Source organism: Anomalospiza imberbis, chromosome 14, assembly GCF_031753505.1.
Source record: "Anomalospiza imberbis isolate Cuckoo-Finch-1a 21T00152 chromosome 14, ASM3175350v1, whole genome shotgun sequence".
In the NCBI taxonomy this organism is placed as follows: domain Eukaryota; kingdom Metazoa; phylum Chordata; class Aves; order Passeriformes; family Viduidae; genus Anomalospiza; species Anomalospiza imberbis.
The window spans coordinates 13,062,267-13,085,815 of record NC_089694.1 but is presented as its reverse complement, the minus strand read 5'-3'; the positions used below and the strand labels follow the sequence as shown (position 1 = coordinate 13,085,815).

General features: G+C 42.3%; 1 protein-coding gene and 1 long non-coding RNA gene across 2 annotated transcripts; one reads left to right on the top strand and one right to left on the bottom strand.

The window, feature by feature from the left end:
- Positions 1–11,626: 11,626 nt before the first annotated feature.
- IDS (iduronate 2-sulfatase) lies at positions 11,627–20,958 on the bottom strand. Its single transcript, XM_068204977.1, has 9 exons — positions 20,772–20,958; positions 19,670–19,806; positions 18,069–18,246; positions 17,112–17,200; positions 15,773–15,973; positions 15,007–15,177; positions 14,297–14,423; positions 12,609–12,782; positions 11,627–12,252 (listed from the first exon to the last, which is right to left on the bottom strand). The coding sequence occupies exons 1-9, from the start codon at positions 20,941–20,943 to the stop codon at positions 11,750–11,752; spliced, it is 1,752 nt and encodes a 583-aa protein (XP_068061078.1). The 5' UTR covers positions 20,944–20,958; the 3' UTR covers positions 11,627–11,749.
- On the top strand, positions 20,946–22,944 carry LOC137482567 (uncharacterized). Its single transcript, XR_011004139.1, has 2 exons — positions 20,946–21,041; positions 22,337–22,944. It is a non-coding gene; the product is annotated as an uncharacterized lncRNA (long non-coding RNA).
- The last annotated feature ends 605 nt before the right edge of the window (positions 22,945–23,549 follow it).

Below are 23,549 nucleotides of genomic sequence, written 5' to 3'. Positions count from 1 at the left end.
TTAAAACATATTGCAGAATGCTTCATATCCAATGCTGGAAGTAATTTCTGATGCAAGCAGAAAGTTTGCTTTAAATGAGCAACAGATTTATGAGAGGCAAGGTTATTTGAAAGAGTGAAAAAATGGCCCAATAGCCTTGGGCATTAAGACTTTCTTTACTGGATCCCTGGTATCTGGTTTGTGTCCAAGAACTAGTCTGTAAATTGCAGCATTTTTGCTATTAATGTTGGAAGTATTAAACCAAAACTTACCGGTCAGGGTCTTGTTAGGGGAAGCCAGCAACTCTTCCAGATCCTTACTGCTTTCAGGTTTCTGATTCACCTGCCAGACAGAGCTTAGCTCAGCTGACAAGACCTGGAGAGCTCTGCTAAATACAATCAGCCTTTCTCCCTGTGAGTGGCTGTTCTCTGGGACTGGGACCACCACTGATGAATCAGGGGATCCTTCAGATAGAGACAGTAATCCTTTCCCCACAGCAAGTCCCACTAAAACACAAGGATCACTGATGGGGTTAGACATGTCTGCCAGCACACATCAGGAAACAAAAAAAGAGGTCTTTGTACTTCCACAGTATCAGCATGATGTGGCTTCTTTTCTGGATAAACTTTTGAGTTGTTCTGCAATTTAACATTGATCCAAGTTGTGATCCTATTCCTAATGCCAAAGACACGAGGTATTCTGAAGAGATTAAAATAATTCTTAAGGGGAGGGCAGGTAACTTTCCAGCTCTCTCACACTGTGGATCATTGTAACTGTTCCTAGAAAGTTCACCTTTCACATGCAGGACTCACCTGGAAATCCCACTGATTTCTTCCTCTAAAGCCTCTCCATAGAGGTACCCAGGGATCTGGCAGTGGAAACACAAATGCCTACACCTGATTTCATGGAAATAGAGTGATCAGGTTTTAAGCAGAATTCCCTACTGAAGTCAATATGCCATAAGCACAAAATTGCCTCTAGGACAAATTATAAAACTACAAGCTAGACAGCTGTCCTACCATTGCCCATAAAAGGGAACCAATTCTATAAAACTGCTATTTATTATTAATAATATAAAATATTTATCATTATACCAGATGTATGAAAATTGTCACAGAGAGAGTTTTGCTCTTTGCTTTCACATTGGCAAAAAGCCCATTTTCAAAAGCTGTAAACTATAAGGAAATGAGTCTATGGAGATAAGACAATTATAGGACTAAAGCTTTCTGAGACAGTTATTATTATAGGACAATTATAGGACTAGGGCTTTCTGAGACAGTGCACTACCACAGAGCTAAAGGACCTTCTTTCTTAGTCCAAGACAGTGAATGTAAGAGCAGATTGTAGAGTTTCAGAGAGAAGGAGAAGAAATCTGCCAAGTTCCAACCTACAGATTCCACCTGGAGCTGGAACAACTCATTCACCCTAAAGCAAACATTAGCTTAGTTGTCTGCTAATATTATACAACTTTATAATTTTCTGATTCAACTATAGATCCATAATGGTAAAAACCATACTGTACAAAAACTAACCTTCAGAACAACACCGGATAAAGCTACATCCCTGTGGGAATATTATTAATTTTTTTCAGTTGTTGTCCAAGCCACCAGTAATATGCTAAAGCAGCAGTGTTCAAATGGTCTTTTATACCTGACAAAACAGGCTGGTTTTGGATCTTGATGCTGCCCACTTTGGAAAGTGATAGTATCACTGTATGCATAGCTCATCCAGTGCCCACCTGGTGCTCATCCCCTTCTGAAATCTGGCAGGGCTACCACCTTCATCCTGGCAACAAAATACTAATGCACATCCCAATTGCACTGCTGCCTCCATAGAGCCACCACTCCTTGCAAAACCACTGGAAATGTTCAGACACATTACTAGGAAAGGGAAGGCAATTGCATTGCTCTGATCCATCTTTTTCACATAGGTGCCAAGTCCTGCAAGGCAGGAGATGTGTCTTAGGCCACTCACTCCTTCCTTCTCCAGCTCTGGTCCTACTCCAACTTACTGGTGAGCTAAGCCAACAGGAGGAAGGGGAAGAAAGAAGTGTTTCCTGGTGGGTTATCAAGCAGGTTTCCAGGGAATCAGACATGAACCAAAAAAGGGCAGAGCCAGCCAGCTGTGAACAGCAGCTCGGAGGTGGGACTGTCCCTGCTGTTGGCAGCTGGCTCAGCCACAGCTCAAACCTCCCCCTCGATGGTGTGTACGGTGTCTGGCACCGCAAACAGGAGGTTTGAAACACTGAACATTTTCTAGGAAAAAATCCAAACCAGAGCACCACTTAAACTAGAAATCTACCTTTGTCATTTGTGTGAAACAATGCAAATCTGCAATCCCAGTGCCTTTCATGCAATCACACAAGCAGAGAACTTGATTTAATTTATGAAGAGGCTAAAAAAAGCAGAGTTCCCACTATATTCCATTTCCCCAACTCATTCAATGGCCAAACGTGAGAGTCCTGGATTGTACCCCCCAAGTTCAGGGTTCCATTTTAAACCCCATGGAATAACAGGGTATAACAGATGATGATGGCCTCTCACCATTCACTCTGGAGCTGGCAGGCTGGAGGGAGCACTCTGCCAATGTGCAAGTTCAAGAAACAGAGATGCCAGACCTGAAGAGATGGCTGCCCTGGGCTTTTAAAAGCGCTTAAACCATTCAGCCCCCAGTCAGTGACTGCTCACTGTGAAGATCTTTTTGCTTTGCTGGTGCTAAATACGGAGGTGCTGGTATTGCACCAAGGGGGTCAGGGTTAGAGTGGGACCAGGACATAGAGATCATGGAAGTGCAAGCTGGCCACAGCAGTGAAGGTGCTGTGCAGCCCAAAGACTGCCTGAGAAGAGAAATGAAGAAAAGGACACATCTTTACAGCCTCATCCCCATTCTAAATGTAACTGCTATTAATAACATCCTTAGAAAGCTAAATACCATCCCTCAAACTTATCCTCATGTCCTGCATGTAACATTTCCAAGGCAGAATCATTTCTTAAAACCAGCTACTTTTAGACTAATATATTTTGCTGCTCCAACACAAGAGGTACCTGTGTTTTCAGTTCACAACAGGAGCCCCACTCACCTGGTTTTATTTCTTTAATTTTTCAGTTCAAGATACACTAGGAAATTTTTAATGCAAAAATGACTTTATATTCTCACTATTCAACAGGTTCCCTATGAGCTTATCTGTACAGATAGTACTTTTGTGGAATACTACATTTGGTTCCACTCTTATTAACTGTAGCATAAATCATAATATATCATGCAAGTGTAAAAGTCGTGTGAGAGGAGGAAATAGGACTTGAGTAACATGATTATGGAAATGCCTTGGTCTACGTTTCTGTCTGCAGGTAAAAAAAACAACTGACACAAAACCACTGTAAACAGAGATGTCTCCTTCATAAAGACTTAGAGCACATCTCCTAGGGGTGCAGTATTCAAACAGGAATCAGCATTTTAGCTGGAGACAAGTGCACTAATCACAGTTACGAACACAGCTGAACTAAATGCCTCAGCAAAACCACTCATGGCACCAGTCATGATAAAGGAAATTAGTATTTTCAGGATAGGACACACTCAAAGAATGCAAACAGAATCCCTTGTGCTGGCTTTTATGAAGAAATAATTCAGAGTATGTATTTGACCAGCTTGCTATCAAAATGACAGCACAGCTCAAGGCATCCTTTAAAGAAATCTGTCTGGATGTGAAAGAGATACTCCATAAATTGCTTTTAATTGTCCAAATGACCAATTCCTCTACCACTGAGTACAAACAGTTCAGCAGGGAAAAAAAGCAGAATTAAATAATTACAGAACAATAAAGGTTATTTTTTAAGTAAATTGAAACAAACAAATCTTTTATCTTTATGCATTCCTAAACCTGCCCTTTATTAAATAGTGACTGATCTATTCTACATTCGAAGTTGTAAAGACACAACAAATAGGACTCTGAGTCTATCTATAATCTACTTTAACCACCTCTGCTTCAGACACTGGTTTTCTCTTCCAAGCTAATTCGCTAGCCCTGCCAGGAGAAAATGCCAATGCAGCTAAAGTGACTACATAAAAAATTAGCAATAAAAATTTCTGAAAATCAGATTTATTTTCTAAACTACATATCAAGTCAAAATGTCCAACTTACTACATAAGACCAAGTGATATTAAAAGGGTGATATTTTTTCTTATTGTTTAAAATTTGGAAGCACTACTTACAACATACTTCTAATACCAAAAAAAGAATTTAAAATATAGAGAATAGAAGTAGTCCACTACTCTTATCCCATAGCTGTATGACTTATAGCTGCTGCTGATTAACCAAATCACAAGTCTTTATTTCAAATGCAACATGAAATGTTTAGTGGCAGCTCACATCCCAGAGTTTCTGGTTTTCAGGCTCCTGTTCTTTGATGTGTTACTGACCTCTAGTCGAGAAGCTCTGGAATTACAGAGCAGAGCTGCTCCCACATGATCGAAGAACTCCTTCAAACCCTAGCAAAGCAGGGCAAAGGCAGAGGCATCCTGCCCCCTCCCAGCAGTGGTCTCGAGAAGAGGTGATGCACAGCAGAGCCGGGCACTCTCTGCAGGCAGAGGGAAGGTTTGCACCACGTTTGTGGGCGAGACTTTATGTAGAACGTTGTGCCTGCATTTCCTAATTTTTAGCTTTAATGTCTTGTGACTCATTTCAACCTCTCAGGAAAAGTGAAGTACTACTGACCTGTTATCAAGGATACAGGAAATTTTGAGAAATCCCGACCTGGCTCTTCTTTTAAACTAAAAACTATGAGAAAGTTTGAAGGGACAGGTGCAAGAGAGATATGGGAGCCTCATGAAGCCTAACTAGCACAGAAATTCCTTCCCGTGCTCCCAAAACCTCGCCACATTTACCCAAAATATTCTTCAAAAGTGAACAACTGACCTTAAAACACAGAGCACCAAGACAGTTTTTTCTAGCAGAAATGAAACCCTGCTGATTAACACTGAGCCCCCCACTCAGGCAGGTCTCTTCAGCCACTGGTTCCTTGCTGGCACTAGCACTGGCATGGTTGTGCCACAGACTTCTGGCCCAGACTCATCAGAGCATTTTTAACACAAACTCAGCTAACACACGCCAGTGTTTTACTGACTAGGAATGTACTGAAGTGCATGGCTTAATGCTTTACCAGGTCAGGCCCTCACTGATAAAGGTAAATGAAGGTTAGTGCTTATTTCTTTCATAAAGTGAATCTTAGGGGAATCCTTAGACAAGCCATCCCTTATTAAGGCAGTGAAAAATTCACATCTCATTTGCATGGCTTTATATCAGAAAGAACATTGTTGCTTTAACTAAACAAAATGGAACAAATACAGAATATATTTGCATGTTTCCACTAAGTATTTTCTTGGAAAAGAGCAGTTGCAGGCAAGAGTAGCAGTTACAAAAATAAACAACCCTCAAAAGAAATAAGAATTGGCAAATTCATAAAATATGAAGATCCTTCTAAAGAAAAACTTATCACAGCTTCCCTGACCAGAATGCTATACCTCCAAAATAAATAGCTTTAATCTCTGCTAATCTTATTTCAGCAAAGAAAAGATAAAGCTGGCGACAAGAAAATTATTATTCCATCAAGTTCAATAAGTCAATCTATTTTTAACACCCCTGATCTTGATTTTGTTTAGTAAAACAAGGTATCCGTGTTTTCCAGCAGAGCAGATAAAGGAAAAAGATGAGTATCCCACAGCTGCACGTAATGAGGGCTCCTGAAGTAATGGATCACATCCTTCTTACTGTGAAATATTCAAGAGGGCTCAAGTAAAGAGAATCATTTCCTTCAGCACAAGATCAAACTCACTTTGAAACCAGGAAAATGTGGGAAGTATTAGGCTAGGCTGTAAGTTCAGTCAAGGACAGGTATTATACACTTCATACCTGCCAAGATTTGTCTTCTAGGAATTATGTCCTAATTCTATTACCAGGAAAATGTTTCAGAAAAGGCTCTGTTCTTTAAAGCTGGAATAGCAGACACAGAGATCAAAACAAACTTTTTCCAGACATGTGATTAATATTTGCCCTCTTATTAGGCAATTTGTTGGGAAAAAAAAAAAAAGCCCTGCTTAAAAGTCACCACAGATCTCTTGCCAGGAGAAGCATTCTTTGGCTGTGCAGAGGCTGTGTAGCCTGGCTTTCCTAGAAGCAGAAGTATCTGACAGCAGCAGGGGGTGAGCTGTGAGGCACTGCAAGAGAGCTTGGTGGCAGTGAGATGGGAATTGGAACAAAAAGCTGCTGCTTCATTCCTCAGAGAAGAACAAGAAACATACAATGCCTGAGCTGGAAGGGACCACAAGGACCATCCAGTCCAACTCCTGCCTGCTCTTCCTAGAGCACTGCAAACAGAAATGGCCTAAACCCAATTCCAGCCCTCATCACTCTGCTAATGTGAATAATTATTTGTCAAGCCAAATTAGAATTGGCATTTTAATGCCATAAGGAGATACATGAATCAGGATTTTCCATCACTTTCTTGCTGCCAAAACTTCAAAGTTTTCCCACAAGACAAAAATTACCAAAAAAAATCCAGTTCAGAAACTTGAATTGACACTTGTGAAGTGAGCGGCTTCATTTTGATGCAGATGAACACTCTCCTTCAGAGATCAAAATTTTTTGTTTTGACTTTATTATTCTTACAAAGTAATTGCATTCACATTTGTTATAATACCCTTTTAAATTATGTCAAAATTATGCAATATAATAAAAATTGAAGCAAAGGTCCTTGATCTTATCAAAGCAAAACTTTTTAATATAGCTGTCACCAAAGCAATATCTCTACATAAGACAGTCTGATTTAATCAAATCAACACTTCCCTGACCAAAGGAAAAAAAAAAAAAAAAAAGAAAAAGGCTGCAGTCAGATAATATTCAGGCAGCTCTTACAATGTCTACAGAAGATGCACAAGCAGGACTTTGTTCATGAGACGTGCAGCCACGCTTGCACTGCACTGCAGCACGACCACCCTGATGCCATCTGTCCCCACCTCACCCAGCAGCCTCAGCAGAATCCAACGCCAAGGCCTGCCAGACATTCAGTGCAGGGTGGCCATGGAGCACACACCACTACGGGTTTGTAACCTTCAGGTAACTGCTCCTCAGTCCCACAGCACACGGGGAATCTCCAGCACAAGTGTAGAAATAGATATACATGCTAGAAAATACAGACTTCGATTCTACTGCGGCATTGGGACCAAAAGAAAAGGGCAAGCGTTTTGAATGCATGGATAATGCCAGATTGAATGTACTGGGGACAAAAGTCACAAGATATTAAAGCAGATTTTCAAAAGTCCTTCAGAGAAAAATTCAAAGAACTTGTGCAAACACAACATTTACAAAGCTCATAGATTTTCAACTTACAACACAGGAGAAAATTAGAGCAGAAAGAGGAAGATCTGAGTTCCTCTAAATGTCTGTAGAAACTAAAACCAGAGTTATAAATATTTTCCCTCCCAATCTTGTTCTCTTTAGATTTCTGTTCTGTTTTCTTGCTGGATCCTAATCTTCCAGATCATGACTTACCTCATGCTCTAAGTTCATGTTCATTGCATCTTACTGTTCCTTTCTCTGCTACTTCACTCTATTATCCCACTCCCTGTCCAACTGCACCTACAGAAACATTTCAGACTTTGCCATTTCCTCTTGCTTAGTCAAAGCTCCATTATAGTTGGTGCCTTCACACACTGCTGGATAGAAATGTTCTTCTGCTACTCAGCACTGAGACAAGTTTTACAGATAGAGGGCAAAAAGCTCTTTTTGCTGCTCCATATGGTAGATCTTGACATTGGTAGCCTATCTTCTTTCATAAGCAGAGCTCCCACAGACTTTAAAAGGAGACCTGTACATTTAGGCAGAGAAGAACATTGGAGTCAAGATCCACCCATGCAGATCTGAAGATAATTTTCATTAGCTAGGAAGTCAAACACAGAGACATAAAAAGTTTTGACACGGAATCAACTTGGTTGGGAGTTTCTGATGTGAAAAGCAAGAAGTTCTATAGCCTAGAAAACTGTAAAGTGCTGGAAAACCTAGTTACCAGGAGGGCAATTTCATTCTTTATGTAGCGTTTCACATTTGAATGCTAAGTAACCACTGGAGGTTAAAAAAAAAAAAAAAAAAAAAAAAGAATTACACATTCAACAAAGGAACTCAGCTGCAACTACCAGGCACTTCCCAAGTATATGAAACATAAGCTGGGCACAGTGCCCTGCAAGTCTGGGTGCCAACCATGACATTATGGTCCTTTTGCCACTGGTGATATTGCTGCCTATCAGAGAAAATGCACATTAGCACAAGGAATTAAGAAACATCCCTGATATTGAACCATCACATCCACATCCTATCCTTCATGCTGTGAACACTCGTTCCAGCAGGGGACTCCACTTGACCAAGACAACACAGCAGCAAGTCACTAATACATAATTAACATGCAATGGTGATTAATCAGGTAACATCTGACCAATAGCTGGGACTCTCAGCTGCCTTTGCCTGCCTCAGCACACAAACACACTCGCAACTCTCACATTAATCCAAAACGTACCCCATTTCCCCCAGCAAGCACAGGCCAAAGGGGGGATTCCAATCTGTTGCACAGCACAGTGTGGAGCTACAGCATTTCCATCTACTCCAGTGTGCACAGCATGCCTGAAATTAGACCCAAATCTTTGCTTTGCAAACAGCACGCCATAAACATTCCTGTAGTGCTACAAAGAATACCCAAACACAGGCGCCTCCATTTTTTTTTAAATTCCCATTGCTTCTGCTTTGTACATCATGTATATTTCACCTTCCTTCAGAAAGTTTAATTTTAGGGTTCTGTGCATCTATACACTCGAAAAAACATCATGAGTTATGACTGACTGATGTACAGCTGTTTAGGGACCAAAATCTTGATTCCATTGCTTAATCACTGCTGTACATTAGCTTATTAACAGCGGTCTGTTTATTGACTCTGCTTTGTGCCAAGTGCTTACAGCGGCTACTCTGCAGTCCCCAGTGGAGGCTCTCCATGCATGTACCACAGGTAACAATTCCTGCTGAGGCAGCATCCTGCTGTTCTTCCAGCTGTTCTGGTGCCATCCTGAGAAATAGGGTCAACTCTGGCATCTCATTTATTTCCGGATGCTTGGCTTGCAACCTCTTCCCTCTAGAGACAGCGCTGCTCACAAGAGCACTTTACTTTTATTGCTCCTGTTAAGCTTTTTTGTTCTGCAGTGGAGGTTGCTCAGCCCAGCAAGTCCCACAGCTCAGGTTCTCCAGCAGAAACAGTATTTTGGTTTGCTTGAAAAAATGGGCATTCTCCATTTGTCACTGCTGCATTTTCCCTTCGCTCACCCAGTTCCGTAAAAAAACAAACATGGCACTTGCAAGAGCAGAGGATTTTTTACTGCTGTGCCTCTTTCATCCCCAGAAACACTCTGCCCCACCTCAGCAGCAGGCAGAAGGGCCCATCTCTCCAGGTGCACTGTAGAATCCTGCTCAGGGACTTCTGCGATTCCTCAGGAATGTCCTTGCCCTGAGCTTACAGATACATCTTGATTCACTGGCTGTCAGAGACAATTCTGTTTCATGTCTCCCCAAAAGATTACTGGATTTTGATTAAGAAAGGTCAAGGGCAGCTTTTCCCTTTCAATATAAAGAGAATGACTTGAGGAAAAAAATATTCATCACCTAGCACCAGGACTTTTATCTCCACTTGAAAAATTAAATTGCCTGAAGTGATGGAAGGCTGAGGACAGGGTATGCACAGAAATGTTTCCATGCAAAAGAATCCTAAATAATTTATCTACATACTATAATTTTACATCCCTCAAAAACTGTGTTTTGTTTTTTTTTTTTTTTTGCAGATGTCTTAGCAGGAGAACAAAACACAAAGGTCACGTAGCCAAGTCTCAGATAATACCCATTTGCCAGAACAATTTTAAATGCACATTGTATTACTGACCCAGCATACCAGAGATTTAGATTAATCCTTAACGCTTCAATACATTCCCCAAAATAACTTCCCCAATATTTGATTTTCCTTTGAAGGAAAGTGTGTCAGAGATATAATTAGCTCTAGCTGCAGACTCCAAATCTCTGCCTGGAACTGCTCTCAGTAAAACACACCTTCAGCAGTGTGAAATTGGTATAGCTACATTGAATCTGCTACATACAACTGAAGTACTTCACACCAGCTGAGGATCTAAGTATATATGCATAAATGAGGGAAAAATACATTTTTACCTGGAATAGTAATGCTGTAGAACACACAGGATCTTGGGCTGAGTAAAACAAATGGCAAGTTCATATGAAATACATTCTTGTAATTGAGTTTAAGGCACTAAATAACCACTGTCTTCTAACAGAGAATCAGATGCATGGTGGGTATCCCTACATCAATTAGGAATAAGACTGTCACATGGATTTTAATGAAATAAAGTTTTATCTATGGCTTCTCCAGGATATTAAAGTCAATTTATCTGAGGAAGACAAGTAATGGCTGGCTTTTTGTAGGAATTGGAGCAGTTCATTACAGAAGGTAGCAGGAGTGAACACCATCTCATCAAGCTCTTGTTTTTTAAGGTACAAATTCTAAGACTCTTGATTACCAAGACAGAACTGCAGAAATCCAGCAGGCTGATAGAAAACAACACAAGTTACTACCTTCACACTAAAGCACTGTGTATCTTGTGGCTATGAGTACAAAGTACAGACAGCACTTACATAAAATACTCAGCAAAACTATTTTTCTCAGATACGAGCTCCCAAACATATTTACCTTAATGCATTTGGCCATCTGGACATTACCTACAGCATAGCTCAGGACAACTAATGCTCAACATCCTGTGTTGCTAAATGTCATGCTAAAAATTTAAATGGGAGGCTTTTAGCTCTCCTAGTCCAAAACAGAATGCCAAGCCCATTAGCACCTAGGAAGGCAAGCATGCAAGTCTCTGTCACTGGATGTGACAACCTTCAAGTGCACTGAGCAATTCTGCAACCAGCCAGCTCCAAAAGCTAAAGGTTTCCATCTCCTCTCACCTGTGGAGACACATTAAACCAGTCCTCAGGAAAATCCACAAAAGAGAATACTGGTGTTACCTTAACCCCCCAGTCTTATTTAGTGTTTCAGTGATGAAAGCACTCACTTCACACACATTAACTAATTAAAAATTCAGATTCTTCTGCTGTATCATAAGAAGCATGAATTCCAAATTAAAGCTTCTATTTAAAATAATTAAATTTTGGACAAAACATATGAAGTTTCTCTCTGGGCAATAGTAAGAGGTCTAATGACAGCAAACACCTCAGCCCTTCCCACTACCAACTGTCTGCTTGACCACTCCAGCCCCAATTCTCCAGGGTAAAGGGGACAGGCCCTGTGTCGCAATTTACATTCTCCACACGGCCACTCAAACACGGAAGTTTCCGGTTTTCCACCTTCCACACCAACAGTTTCAGCACAGATAATGAAAATTAATTCTTCACTTGCTACAGAAGACCACTGAGATGTTTCACAGTATGGACCTGATGCTCTGTGTGGCCTTTTCAGAAGTGTTACAAGATTGTGTTTGAAAACAGCTACACAAGTCCCCTCTGGCTACTTCAGTGCACTAAGAGCCATAACAAGACAAAGGCAATAGCTTGTTTTGATACTAGCAGGATTTTTATTCAATCCAAATGTCTTCTGTACAACAGAAAGGTTCTATACAAAAGAAGGAAGCATTAATTCAGTTGCAAGAACAGGCACCAAGAAGTTTCTGAACCCTAGTGCTTTAGAAAGCCAAGAAGTTTTTTGAAAAACCAACCATGTGAAGTATTGTTATAGATGTTATAATCCTGGTTTGGGTCATTCTCCATCATGTACAACTCTCCTGCATGGACATCCTCGAAGTTAGCACTGAAGTTGTTGGGATCAAACTGAACCCACACCGTGTACCTGTAGTCAATGGTACGCATGGAATAGCCCATGATCCTGATGTCTTTCAGCTTTGGTTTGTCAGAGTTCCACTGGGGAGTGTCTGCAGGCCGGGGATATTGGCTGAAAGCAACAGGTTCTTCATTAAAACACCTGTCGGTGTCATCACACCCTTCCTTGCCTTCTTCCACCTTTCCTTCAGAGGTATTAAAATAGTGGACAATGCTTCTTCCCTCAGTGCACAGCACAACACCAAACGACATCTCTGGGCACGCAGGAGGGACCTGCAGGCCAGCCAGCTCTGCAAGCGTTGGAAAGAGAGATACCAGCTCCACCACTTTTCTACTTTGCCCTAGAAGAAATAATATCAAAATATAAGTTATGGAACAGGATGGTTGGACAACAACTTCTTCTAATAATTCAGCTGGTGTTTTATTCAAAGTGCTCTGTACAGGATTTTTGGCAGCACCAAAATCAAGGCAATTAAGGAGTGGCAGTTAGCTGTGAAGATGCCAGTCAATGCACTTATGATGTACTTTTAAGAAGAAAACGTCTGCATTTATGTTTCTCCAATAGCCTTAGAGATAATCATATCCATTAGTTTGAAAAAGTGCTCTTCAGAAAGACAAAGTAAATTCTCAAGGTGCCTGGTGACACATAACCACCTCTATAACCATTGCAAACAAAAAATAAGCACTGGAAATTTACCTTGAGGTACTGAGCCTCCAATATGGCTAAAAGGGTCAAGGTAGGGGAAGACTCTTGCTCCCTGACTGACAGGGGAAGTTGTCATTCCTGGGACATAAAACATCAGCGGCACTCGGGTAGCAACATCAAAATTGCTGTATTTTGCCCATTCACCATGTTCTCCCAGGGACCACCCTAGGTGACAAAGAAGACAATTCAGAGCAGACACTGGTTTGTAATCTAGTAGTGACTTCTTCTTCATTATAAATTGAATCTGACTGTTGAGGCCACTAGTCTATTATAAAGGTTATATTAAAAGATAAATAATCTGTATTTAGATGTAACAAGGCTTTTCTCTAATGCGAAAACTATTTCAACAGCCACCTAAATCTTGCAACTTGATACTCTTTCATAAAGGAAATAATTACACCTTTCCTTATGTCTAGATTCTCAAGATTAGAATTAGGAAATTAGCATTAAAGCAGCAGAAAAGAGGAATTGGGATGTATCACAGTGTCTGCAAGAGTCTCCAGATCAATTCCACAAAGCATTCATTTAAGTTTTGGGCAGCTGCCAGCTCTCCAATGCTCCTGTTAACACTGTAGCTGAACATCCCTTGGAGCCAAGGCTGCTCTCTAAGCCAGACTGCCATATCAGGATGCTACCCCTGAGGAAGCAATAGAGATAAAACTTTTCAGCTCTACTTGTCCTCTTGAAAGAGATGCCAACATGACTTCCTTCCACGGCCAACTTCACTTTGGGGGAAGACAGAGGAACTCTGTGATAGCTATGTTAACACATGTATTTTCTTGATCACTTTGCCAGCCATGGTATTGGAAACACCAACTGTTTACAGTTATCCAAAGCAAGGAAAAGAAAAAAAATCAGTTTACAAACAAGTCAGAAGGAACATCTAGAGTCACTTTAGTACCAAAAGTATTAATCCCATTACTTTGCAACTTGTAAGAGCTTTTTATATACACATGCTCACAGAAGTCATCCCAAATTTACTATATATGTGACTTTAAATTTATGTAGTTAATTAACATCCTAACTGGTTTAAATCAGCTAAGCAATCCCACAATCAAATGGATCATGACAGGGTTATTTTAATGTATATTGGAGTATTGAAACAAGCATTAAAGGCTTGTAAATGAGGTATACAAATGAGGTATTTGTCCCACAGCTCAAATGAAGTTTTTTTACCACCAGGATCCAGAGTGTGCAGAATCTCAGTCATGAGAGGGAACCATATCCCTATCAGTTTAGATGCTCTGCAAGCAGCAATGACAAGTGTAAGAAAACACACTTGAGCAGTTAATGAGAAAGCCTGTTACCCACTGTACCAGATGGCTTTCTACAAATGGTAAGGGGGGAGAAGGGGTGGCTGTACTCTTAGAGCACAGTTCCCAGCAACAGTCACTCCTTGGGTAGGGGGTGGGAATACAGCAAGCTCAGCCCTGTGTCCTGGCAGGCAGCCTCATCCCTCACCAGCAAATCCTCAACCTGATTAAACGTGCCTGTGGGGACAGAACTGTGCAGCCACAGAAGCCAGTGCCAGTCCCCTCAATCTGGCTCAGACAAGCCAGAGGAACACGGTATGACAGTTCTGCTTGACACTATAGAAACACACACTGGATTAATATGCCAGCACTGAGTTGCACAATGAAGTTCTTAACAGTAAGCTCGAGGAAGATTTAAATGCTTACCATGATCAGCAGTAAAAACTACTATTGTGTTATTTGAGAGTCCTGCATCATCCAAAGCACTCAGAAGCAGGCCAACTTGTACATCCAGGTAAGAAACTGCTGCATAGTAACTCTGACGAATCTGCCGCTGCAAGTTAAGAGAACAGGAGGAAAAAAAAAGTTTTTCCCCAGACACATCCAGTAGAACCAGGGGGTGGCTGTGTAAAAGAACTAAAGGACTCTGCTTGCAAAGCTTTAATTTTAATTGTCTGTAGCCCAATTAATGTCCCAGAAAAGGTAAACTGGGAGGGAGCAGCTAGAAAATTCCCCCTCCCAGAAGTGCTTTCAAGGAAAAACACTGCAAACCAACCCATTCTGCATCTCTTGGTCTAGCCAGTGCACTTAATTTTGGCATAAGCACTGGAGAGTCAAGGAAAATCTTGCTAAAGATGATACACTGTGTGCTGGCTTAAAACAGATAAACAGGCTCAAATAATGAACACAAACACAGCATTGGTAGCTGCTACATACATTCCCTCACATGCAACCTGAACTGCAGTGACAGTGAAGGTTTGCCTACAGAGCTAGAGGTGACAGTATACAAGGCAGGGAATTCACAATTGCAAATGGTCAGTTGCTGAATAACTGGAAGCATCCAAGAGCAGCTGACTCCTCCCTTGCATTCGAACAAGCAAAGGCAGTTTGACTTCAGACAAAGCTTGACAGCTTACCTGGAAATCATCTGGAAGTGCTCCATAAGGAAAACTAACATTTAATGCTTCCACATCATCCCTCTGTCTGATATCCATCCAGGGGTTGTATGCCACAGAAGGTAGCTTCTTAGGCACCCAGGGATCTGGGGCCAATGTGACATTTTCCAAGGGGTACAACTTGAGAAATTCCTTTACAACACAAACACATATAAAGACTGTCCTCACCTCCAACATATACTGTTAATTTTGTGTTTAAACAGCAACCACTTTCCCTTGCAGGACTCTTTAACATTACAGTTTACAAGGCTTCATTCCCCTTCTACCAGAGTGTTAAACAGCAGTACCAGATATCCCCAAACAATTCCTGAAAACTACTGAGTTAGTAAATACCTAAATCCAGCCTCCTGTATTTCAAAACAACACTACTAAAAGGTCCAACACCACTTTGAAATCAGTAGGAGTTTTGCCACCAAGTCAAACAGAGAATGAAATACAAGATCTTTAAAGCCTCATTATGTCATACTCCATCAAGCTGAAGCCCATCTCCATGCAATAGCAGTCGCCATCATGGTGGCAGAAGCCTGGCTTTTGGCTGAGGAGTCACAATTCATTCTCATTAAATGCTCTGAAATACATCATAGGTGACTCCTGAAGTTACACCAAATCAAGGCTGCTTTCCAACTCTCTTTCCAGAAACAGCAATAAAGCATTTGTGGGAACAGCTTTTTAAAACAAAAGCAACATTTATCTAAGTTCCCTTTCCTGCAGGTTCCAGTCTCCTCACCTGTGGGTACCTCAGTGGGATATGTGGCTTGTGGTAACCAACAGCCAGGAAGAACTTTTGCCTGGTGGTTTTCATGACATTCAGTAAGTGTACGGCCTCCTCAGTGCTCTGAATATCAGGCAGAGTCCCCTCAGGCATTTCTGTCACGTTCACTGGGCACACCAAGTTTGCATGAAGTTTTCCATCTTTTCCCCTACAAGTCTTCATGAGAAAAAAAAAAAATTAGTTCAGTAACTTCTGTTAAATACAATGACAAAATCCTCTGTTCTGTAACTTTAAAACCAATTTGTTTCTACCAACTTCCATGCCTATGAAAATGCAGAAATCCTCTCTAAACCTGGGTAGAAAATTAAATGTAGTCACATGGGTCAAAAGCCCACAGCTTCTATAATGAATAGAATCTCTGATCTAATGGAGATGCAGCAGCATTAGGTTCTCCTATATATACACACATTTTAGTTCCTTCTGACCCCAAGAGTTTATAGAAAGCTGCCTGGAAACTACTGACTTAGTTTCTGAGCAAATGCCAGCAGTGGCTGATGTGTAATCAGTGAAGAGAGATAAATTAGACTAAACAGTGGCCAGGGAAAGGTGGGCCCAGAAGGGTGTTTGGGAGGGTTGCTAAATGAACCTACTTCTCTTTATGTCATGGATGCAAATGCTGCTGTTGTTAAAACCAGTCTTCTTGCAGCAGTAAACCCAAGACCAAAGCACTGCCAAGGCTGTCTGTACCCTCATGACTGCAGCTCCTGCTGGGCAGTGTACAGACTCCAACACATGACGCTAATGCAATGTTTGCATAAAGATAAACCGGACTCGTTTGTGTCACACTTAAGAGTAAAAAACATTCTAGAAAACTGGATCAGATTATAAAGATTCACATTATTTAAACATTATTTTAATTATGACCCCTGCTCACTGAGTCCTGAGGTCTTTATCACATTAAGTTTTCCAAGACTACCGACAATGTTTTGTCACTAACTAAAGCAAAGCCAGATCAGTTGGAGGTGCAAGTTGACAACCACACTTGTCAGATAAAGGAATTCATAACCTAGACACAAATAAAGATCATTCTTGCTTATATCTCAGTAACTGAAGTTTCCAAATACCAATTTAGAAATCTTTAAAACATCTGCAGGACAGGCACATTGATTAACAAAATACACATCTGATAATCTAGGCCTTCTTTTGGAAAGTTTGTACAGAAACAAAGTATTGAAGTGGTTACTTGTTTTCCTGCACAAGGGTGCAGCCTCAAAACCCAGCCTGTCTTTGATACAAAGAACTTGTTTATATCTTGAACACCCTTCTCTGTTAGAGTGCCACAAATCACACTGACCTTATCATTCTCGTGCTTTTCAGCTGAAGGATGAAAGGGTGGAATGGACCAACTGTAGGGATAGTCATCACTGTAATTGGATGAAATCCCTGGAAGTGATAAAGATATTAAAAATGCTCTAATAGTTCACTGAACAATGAAGAGCTCAGACACAAGTTTAACTTGTCTTCAATTGTTTGGTTTTTTTTTTCAAATATGTTAAATGAAGACACATTTCAAATAATCTTTGACAACTGAGGAAAAGATAACCAAGAAATAAAAGTCAAAAAGTTTAAGACAGATATTCTTTCCTGAAATACACCTTGTACTAGTGAGGGAGACACAAGCCTGTTGAAGAACCTTACTTCAGGGAACACCAAAAAAAAACCCAAAAAAAACAAAAAAACACCCAGGACTAATAACAGTCTTCATGTATATCTTTGATTAGCTTTACTATAAACTGAAACACATACTCAAACTATCCACACAAGTTTAGTTCCAGGATAAGGAACAGCCAAAAAGAGGGTCAGTATTACAGTATTTTTCAACTGAGTAGTGTTACTGCTTTTTAACTAGTGAACTATTTTCCTACTGAACTTGAAGCATTAGTCATACATTCTACATATCCTGATCCCGACTCACAGCCTATTAGGAAACATGAAACATGTACAGGCAGAAATAAGCCAACAAGTAATTTCATTTTCAGCAGATACTTAACTTCCAGATGTATTTTTAGAACGTCCGATATTTAATCCCACAATTCCCAGATAGGATGTGAATACATCCATTAGATAAAAGTCACCTAATACACTCATCTCTAATGCCTAAGACTCAATGACAACCACTGTAAAATCTGGCTTATGATTATGATTTAGGTTCTTAATATAGATGAGAATCACACATCAATACTCATTTAAGTTTGTGAGACTATACACATCAAGCATTTCTGTGTTAAGCAAATGACAATTCAAACCATACCAGGATGAAAAACTTTCCCCACAGACAGGGTCACGTAGCCGTTTTCCTTGAAATACTGGGGCATGGTGGAATAGTTTCCTGCATGAACTCTCCAGTAGGAGTAGAAATCATAGAGCCGGGTGGTGTCAGGCCTGCGGCCAGTGAGAAATGACACTCTGCTGGGAGCACACACGGCTTGCTGAGGAGAAAGGCAGCCAAGGAGAGACATTTGGAACAAAAACCAGAACACACGTACAAGATACCTTGGGCATAGTGATGCCTTAAGTTTTAGCTTTCATATTTTCCAGATTCTGTGCTGCATTAGTATACAACTCTGAACTTCATATAAAGAGTTAGCAAGTTCTCGTCACAGTTTAGTTAGACAAAACAATCCTTTTCCAGCCCAAGAACCAAGGACACTGTTGCAGGTCCAGGACCAATAATAAAACTAGTGAAAGTATAAAGCACTTATATAAACAGTATAAACAACAGTGAATTGAGGAGAGCAAACTGGGAGGATGGGACTTCATAACCTGAAGCTGTAATTGGACAATTAACCTCATATGTAAATGGACCAAAACTTACAAAAGTGTGAAAAGTTGTGACCCATCATCCATCTTGGGTGTAGCTTCAGCTGGGCTCTTGTACTGCCCAAGGTGTATCCTTTGAAGGCCTTTTTAATAAACCCCTACTTTATTCCTTCAACACTGTCTAGCCTCTGTTCTAGGTAGCCTCTCAAGGCATCGATAGCTGCACCACAACTATCTGAAAACTTGGGAATCACAGGGAATGAGTTTCACATCATCTCAGGCTGGAATGAACAGTATCCTTATTAAGCGTATCAATTCCAAATGGCAAGCTTTTAAAAAAAGCAAGTCAAGTTCCATAACGGCAGTGCTTTTGAAATCTGGTTGCTCACATTACACAGAATCAAGCAGCAGTGGCAGGTCAACTGTGCTGACAAGAGCCAAAAGTGTAGTTGATCTGGACTGCCTTAAGAATAAAGAAAGGATAAACACAGGAGGTGTGGGTTACAGTCCAAAGGTCTGACCAATTCTGCCTCAAAAAACTGACAAAACCCAAGAGTTACTGCTTTGGGTTGGAATTAGACCCAAACTTCTAATTTCTCAGCAGAGAAGAACTTAGGAATGTAGACATCCTACACAGAGTTTTCAAGTGAAGAGCCATTAGTGATGTTTTCATTCCTCTATTTTAAAGTGATGCTTACCACACAAACTGCTCCTTTATAGCAGTCTACAGAACTGATTCCCTCAAAAGCTTAAAAAGTAAAACATAATCTTTTGTAAGCAGTAGAAAAAAAAATAATTTAGTAAAATAGTATTTTTAAGCAGCACTTGGCTACAAACAGTGAAAACGCTTGAGTGGCAACCTACTCCTCCAAGGGCTACACAAATACCATAATTTAAATGCCCTGTTTTCATTTTTCTCACCTTAGTAAAGATAGGTTCAAACACTACAGTTCAGCCCAATCATTTGTTTTCTACTGAAAAGACTTCAAGTTAATAAATACTTGCTGTTTCCAGTGGCCTGCCTAACACCTACTGTGATAAAACCAGCAATTATTTTGCATAGAGAAAACATGTTTAAGTCATTTATCTCACCTGGGCATATGCATTGCTGAACACCATACTTTGGGAAGCAAGCTGATCAATGTTGGGAGATTTCACAAGCTTATCTCCGTAGCAGCCTAACACAGGACGCAGATCATCCACAATTATAAACAAGACATTCATGCCATCTATGAAGAAACAGAATTAGAAATAAATTAACCTGAGCAGTTACTTCATGCTGATATCAGTTTTTAACCTTTAAACACATTTGAGGACAAAAAAAAAAAAAAATTAATAAAATGAGCAATAATATCTTTGCAAGAGAATGTAAACAATGTGATTAATTCTTCAAATACAGAAATTCTTATGTGGCCGAGACAGAAATATAGTGGTTTTCATTCCCTTCCTATTTCATTCCTTGCAACCATGGTATTTTCTCCAGGTGCTACAGATGGCGAGTCCTTGCAGCTGGCTAAAGTAGGGTGGTGCAAAATAAAGAGAAAATTTATAGATCTACCTACTACCGAAATCTACGGCCTGCCAACTTTGAGAAGGGTGTTAAACCACACGTAAACAACGCTGTAGTTCTGTGTAATTCTGTTCCCAACAGATAAAACCATTTTTCTTCAACTGATGGCACGCGTCTTTTTAAAACGCCCTCTCAAGGTGGCGGACTGTACTGGGGGGCTCGACGTGCGCAGGACCCGCTCGCCGCCGGCAGCTGAAGCCGCAACCTCCCCAGGGACACACCGGGCCCCGGGAACAGACCGAGCCCCGCGGGACACGCCGGGGCCCGGGAACAGACCGAGCCCCGCGGGACACGCCGGGCCCCGGGAACAGACCGAGCCCCGCGGGACACGCCGGGCCCCGGGAACTGACCGGGCCCCGCGGGACACGCCGGGCCCCACGGGACACACCGGGCCCCGGGAACAGACCGAGCCCCGCGGGACACGCCGGGCCCCGGGAACAGACCGAGCCCCGCGGGACACGCCGGGCCCCGGGAACAGACCGAGCCCCGGGAACAGACCGAGCCCCGCGGGACACGCCGGGGCCCGGGAACAGACCGAGCCCCGCGGGACACGCCGGGCCCCGGGAACAGACCGGGCCCCCGCCGGCCGCTCACCCCAGCCCAGCCCCCGCCGCCAGAACGAACCCCCGGGCCCGCGCCCAGCTCCGGGCCCCGCCGCAGCCGGGCCGGCCGCCAAGGCATCCCGGGGCAGCCGCAGCAGGCACAGGCAGAGGCAGAGGCACAGCCGCGCCGCCGCCATGGCCCTGCGAGGCGGCGGGGCCGGCAGAGGCGGCCCGGGGGCGGTGTCTTGAACCATCACCGGAGCCTGAACCCCGCCGGGAGCGGCGCTTCCCCTTCCCCGTCCCGTTCCCCGCGCGGGGGCGCCGCGGCCCCGCGAGCGAGCGGCCCCGAGCGGTGCGCGGCTCGGAGCGGTGCGGGGCCGGGCCTGGCAGGAGCGGTGCGGGGCCGGGCCTGGCCGGAGCGGTGCGGGGCTCGGAGCGGTGCGGGGCCGGGCCTGGCAGGAGCGGTGCGGGGCTAAGAGCGGTGCGGGCTCGGAGCGGTGCGGGGCTGGGCCTGGCAGGAGCGGTGCGGGGCTCGGAGCGGTGCGGGCTCGGAGCGGTGCGGGGCCGGGCCTGGCAGGAGCGGTGCGGGCTCGGCCCGGCCCGGCGGGAGCGGTGCGGGGCTCGGAGCGGTGCGGGGCTCGGAGCGGTGCGGGCTCGGCCCGGCCCGCAGTGGGATCCAGCGCACGCACTGTCCGCGGCTGCTCTGGGCGCAGCGTTGCTCCTGCGGTTCCTGCCGGCGTTCTTCAGCACCCACCGCAGCTCCCATGGAAAGGGAATGTCGGTGGCATTCTCAACGTTCTTTCTTTCTGGTGGAAAGAACATTGGGGAATGAGGAAATCAAGGGTTAGAATTGCGGGAAACTGTCTGAGTACTTCAGAGCTATTTGTGAATCAATTAACACTCTGTTTGCTCTTTAAAGAAACGTTCAGTGTTTCCAGTTGTGCGGGCGCAAACTCTGCGGAGCCAGGGAGTCGCCAATGTAGAAAAAGTTACATAAACTAAAAAGCTCCCCATGACATTTAATGTTTCATTAAGAACTAGTTTTATTAAAAGCTGAGCAATTTTTCATGGTTGCTACCTTTAATTGCAGTAGAGAGAATAGATTAATTGCCGATATTCCTGTACAAAATAAATTCACTGTTAACTACACAAAATGCTTCCCAATCAGCAACTGTAAGATTATTAAAGATGTATAATACAGCAGATCATAGGATGATTTTAAAAGAATTAAGACTGTAACTGTGTTGTCTTACACATTTAACAGACAGGTAAACTGATGACAAGTATACCAATGTTGTAAATAGTCAACATGAACTCACTTGCATGTGGGAACCACTATGATACTGAAACATCTGATGGTATCTGCATTTTTCTATTTTAGCAAGTGATAGGCGCACCTTTGAATACTAATGAAAGTTTAACAGTGAATTGTACTGGTGAATATCATTGTCTTTGGGACCAGACTACTAAAAAAGCCCAAAAACAACTTAAGAAAAAAACCCCATTTACAGAAAACTAATGCATCTCTAATGGGAATCTATAATTTAATTTTTTAAGTGCCTCAGGACTGTATTGGTTGCTCTTTCTTATCAAAAGTGTAAGTTCTGAGACAAAAATGCTCTCTTTTGTCACTTTTTTGTCACAAAGAATGGGATTGAAAATAATCTGCTTTTCTGGTCTGTAAAGATTCATACCTGAGGCCTCAAATATGCTGTGTATGCACTCACCATAAGATTACCAGGAATGATGGCTGCAATGGTCTGTCACAATGCTATTGTTCAGTGAGATGTGTGACTCAAAAGTGCAGTACATTGTGTATTACACAGTGTGTGTATACATATTCAAGCACGTGTACTTCCTCTAAACGATTACAGTGAAGTTTATTTTGATGTGGATCTTACACTTCCTTCCTGCACACGCTGGAAAAGTGTGAATCAGATGAAGAGCACAGTTACTACAAGTTCAGCTACAGCACATGACATGCAATCAACTCATGAATACTATTCAGTATCTTTGATGTTTGCATATTTTGGAATTAATGTTGTGTATAAGCAGTGTATCTCACAGGTATCAGCAACTCTCCTAACATGGATCAGCTGCTGGAAATGTATTGAACATTGCATCCCCAAGTGACACTTCGCTTCATTTGTAGACTTTTTATGCAAAAAGCCAAGGAATTATTTCACTATTGCACATGCATTTAATTACCATAATGCTTGCCTCTTTCAAATGCAAATACACTAAGTGGTACTTGATATGAATTTCCTGGTTTGCCTGAGTATATAGAAATCTTATTAAGTTCAGTCCAATAGAAGAACAAATTACAGAGAAAAAGTCTTTTTCACACAGCACACAAGTTCTGGTGCTGAAAAGCAAGTTGGGATGCTGCCAGTGAATAATTGCAGACACTGAAATCACAGACCTTGGACAAACTGGTCTCACAGCTCAGATGTCCCCTCCACCCCGGATGTATGGGCCTTTGAGCAGCCTGTTGTTCAGCTCCTGGACTAAACCACTGCTGGATTCAGTGTGAGGAGTCGGGAGTGTCACAGGAAAGGTTAAACCTCAACCTTGGCTGAAGTGGCAATACCTTGTACAGCACTCCTCCTTAGTCACTCTGCTGGAAGTCCCAGGGTGAATGTCAGCCTTCTCCACCTACCACCACCACTGAGGATCAAATCCATTTTAAGCTTAGTAATATGCCAAGGCATATAAAGGTTTTGGGGGTCTACTACAGTGCTTGCACAAGTGTTAGTAATGTAGGTGAGGCCACCAACATAATAGCTAAATATCTTAAAATCAACTATTTTCTATGACACACATTAAGCCATGGTAAAAATTCAGCACAGCAATATTTTTA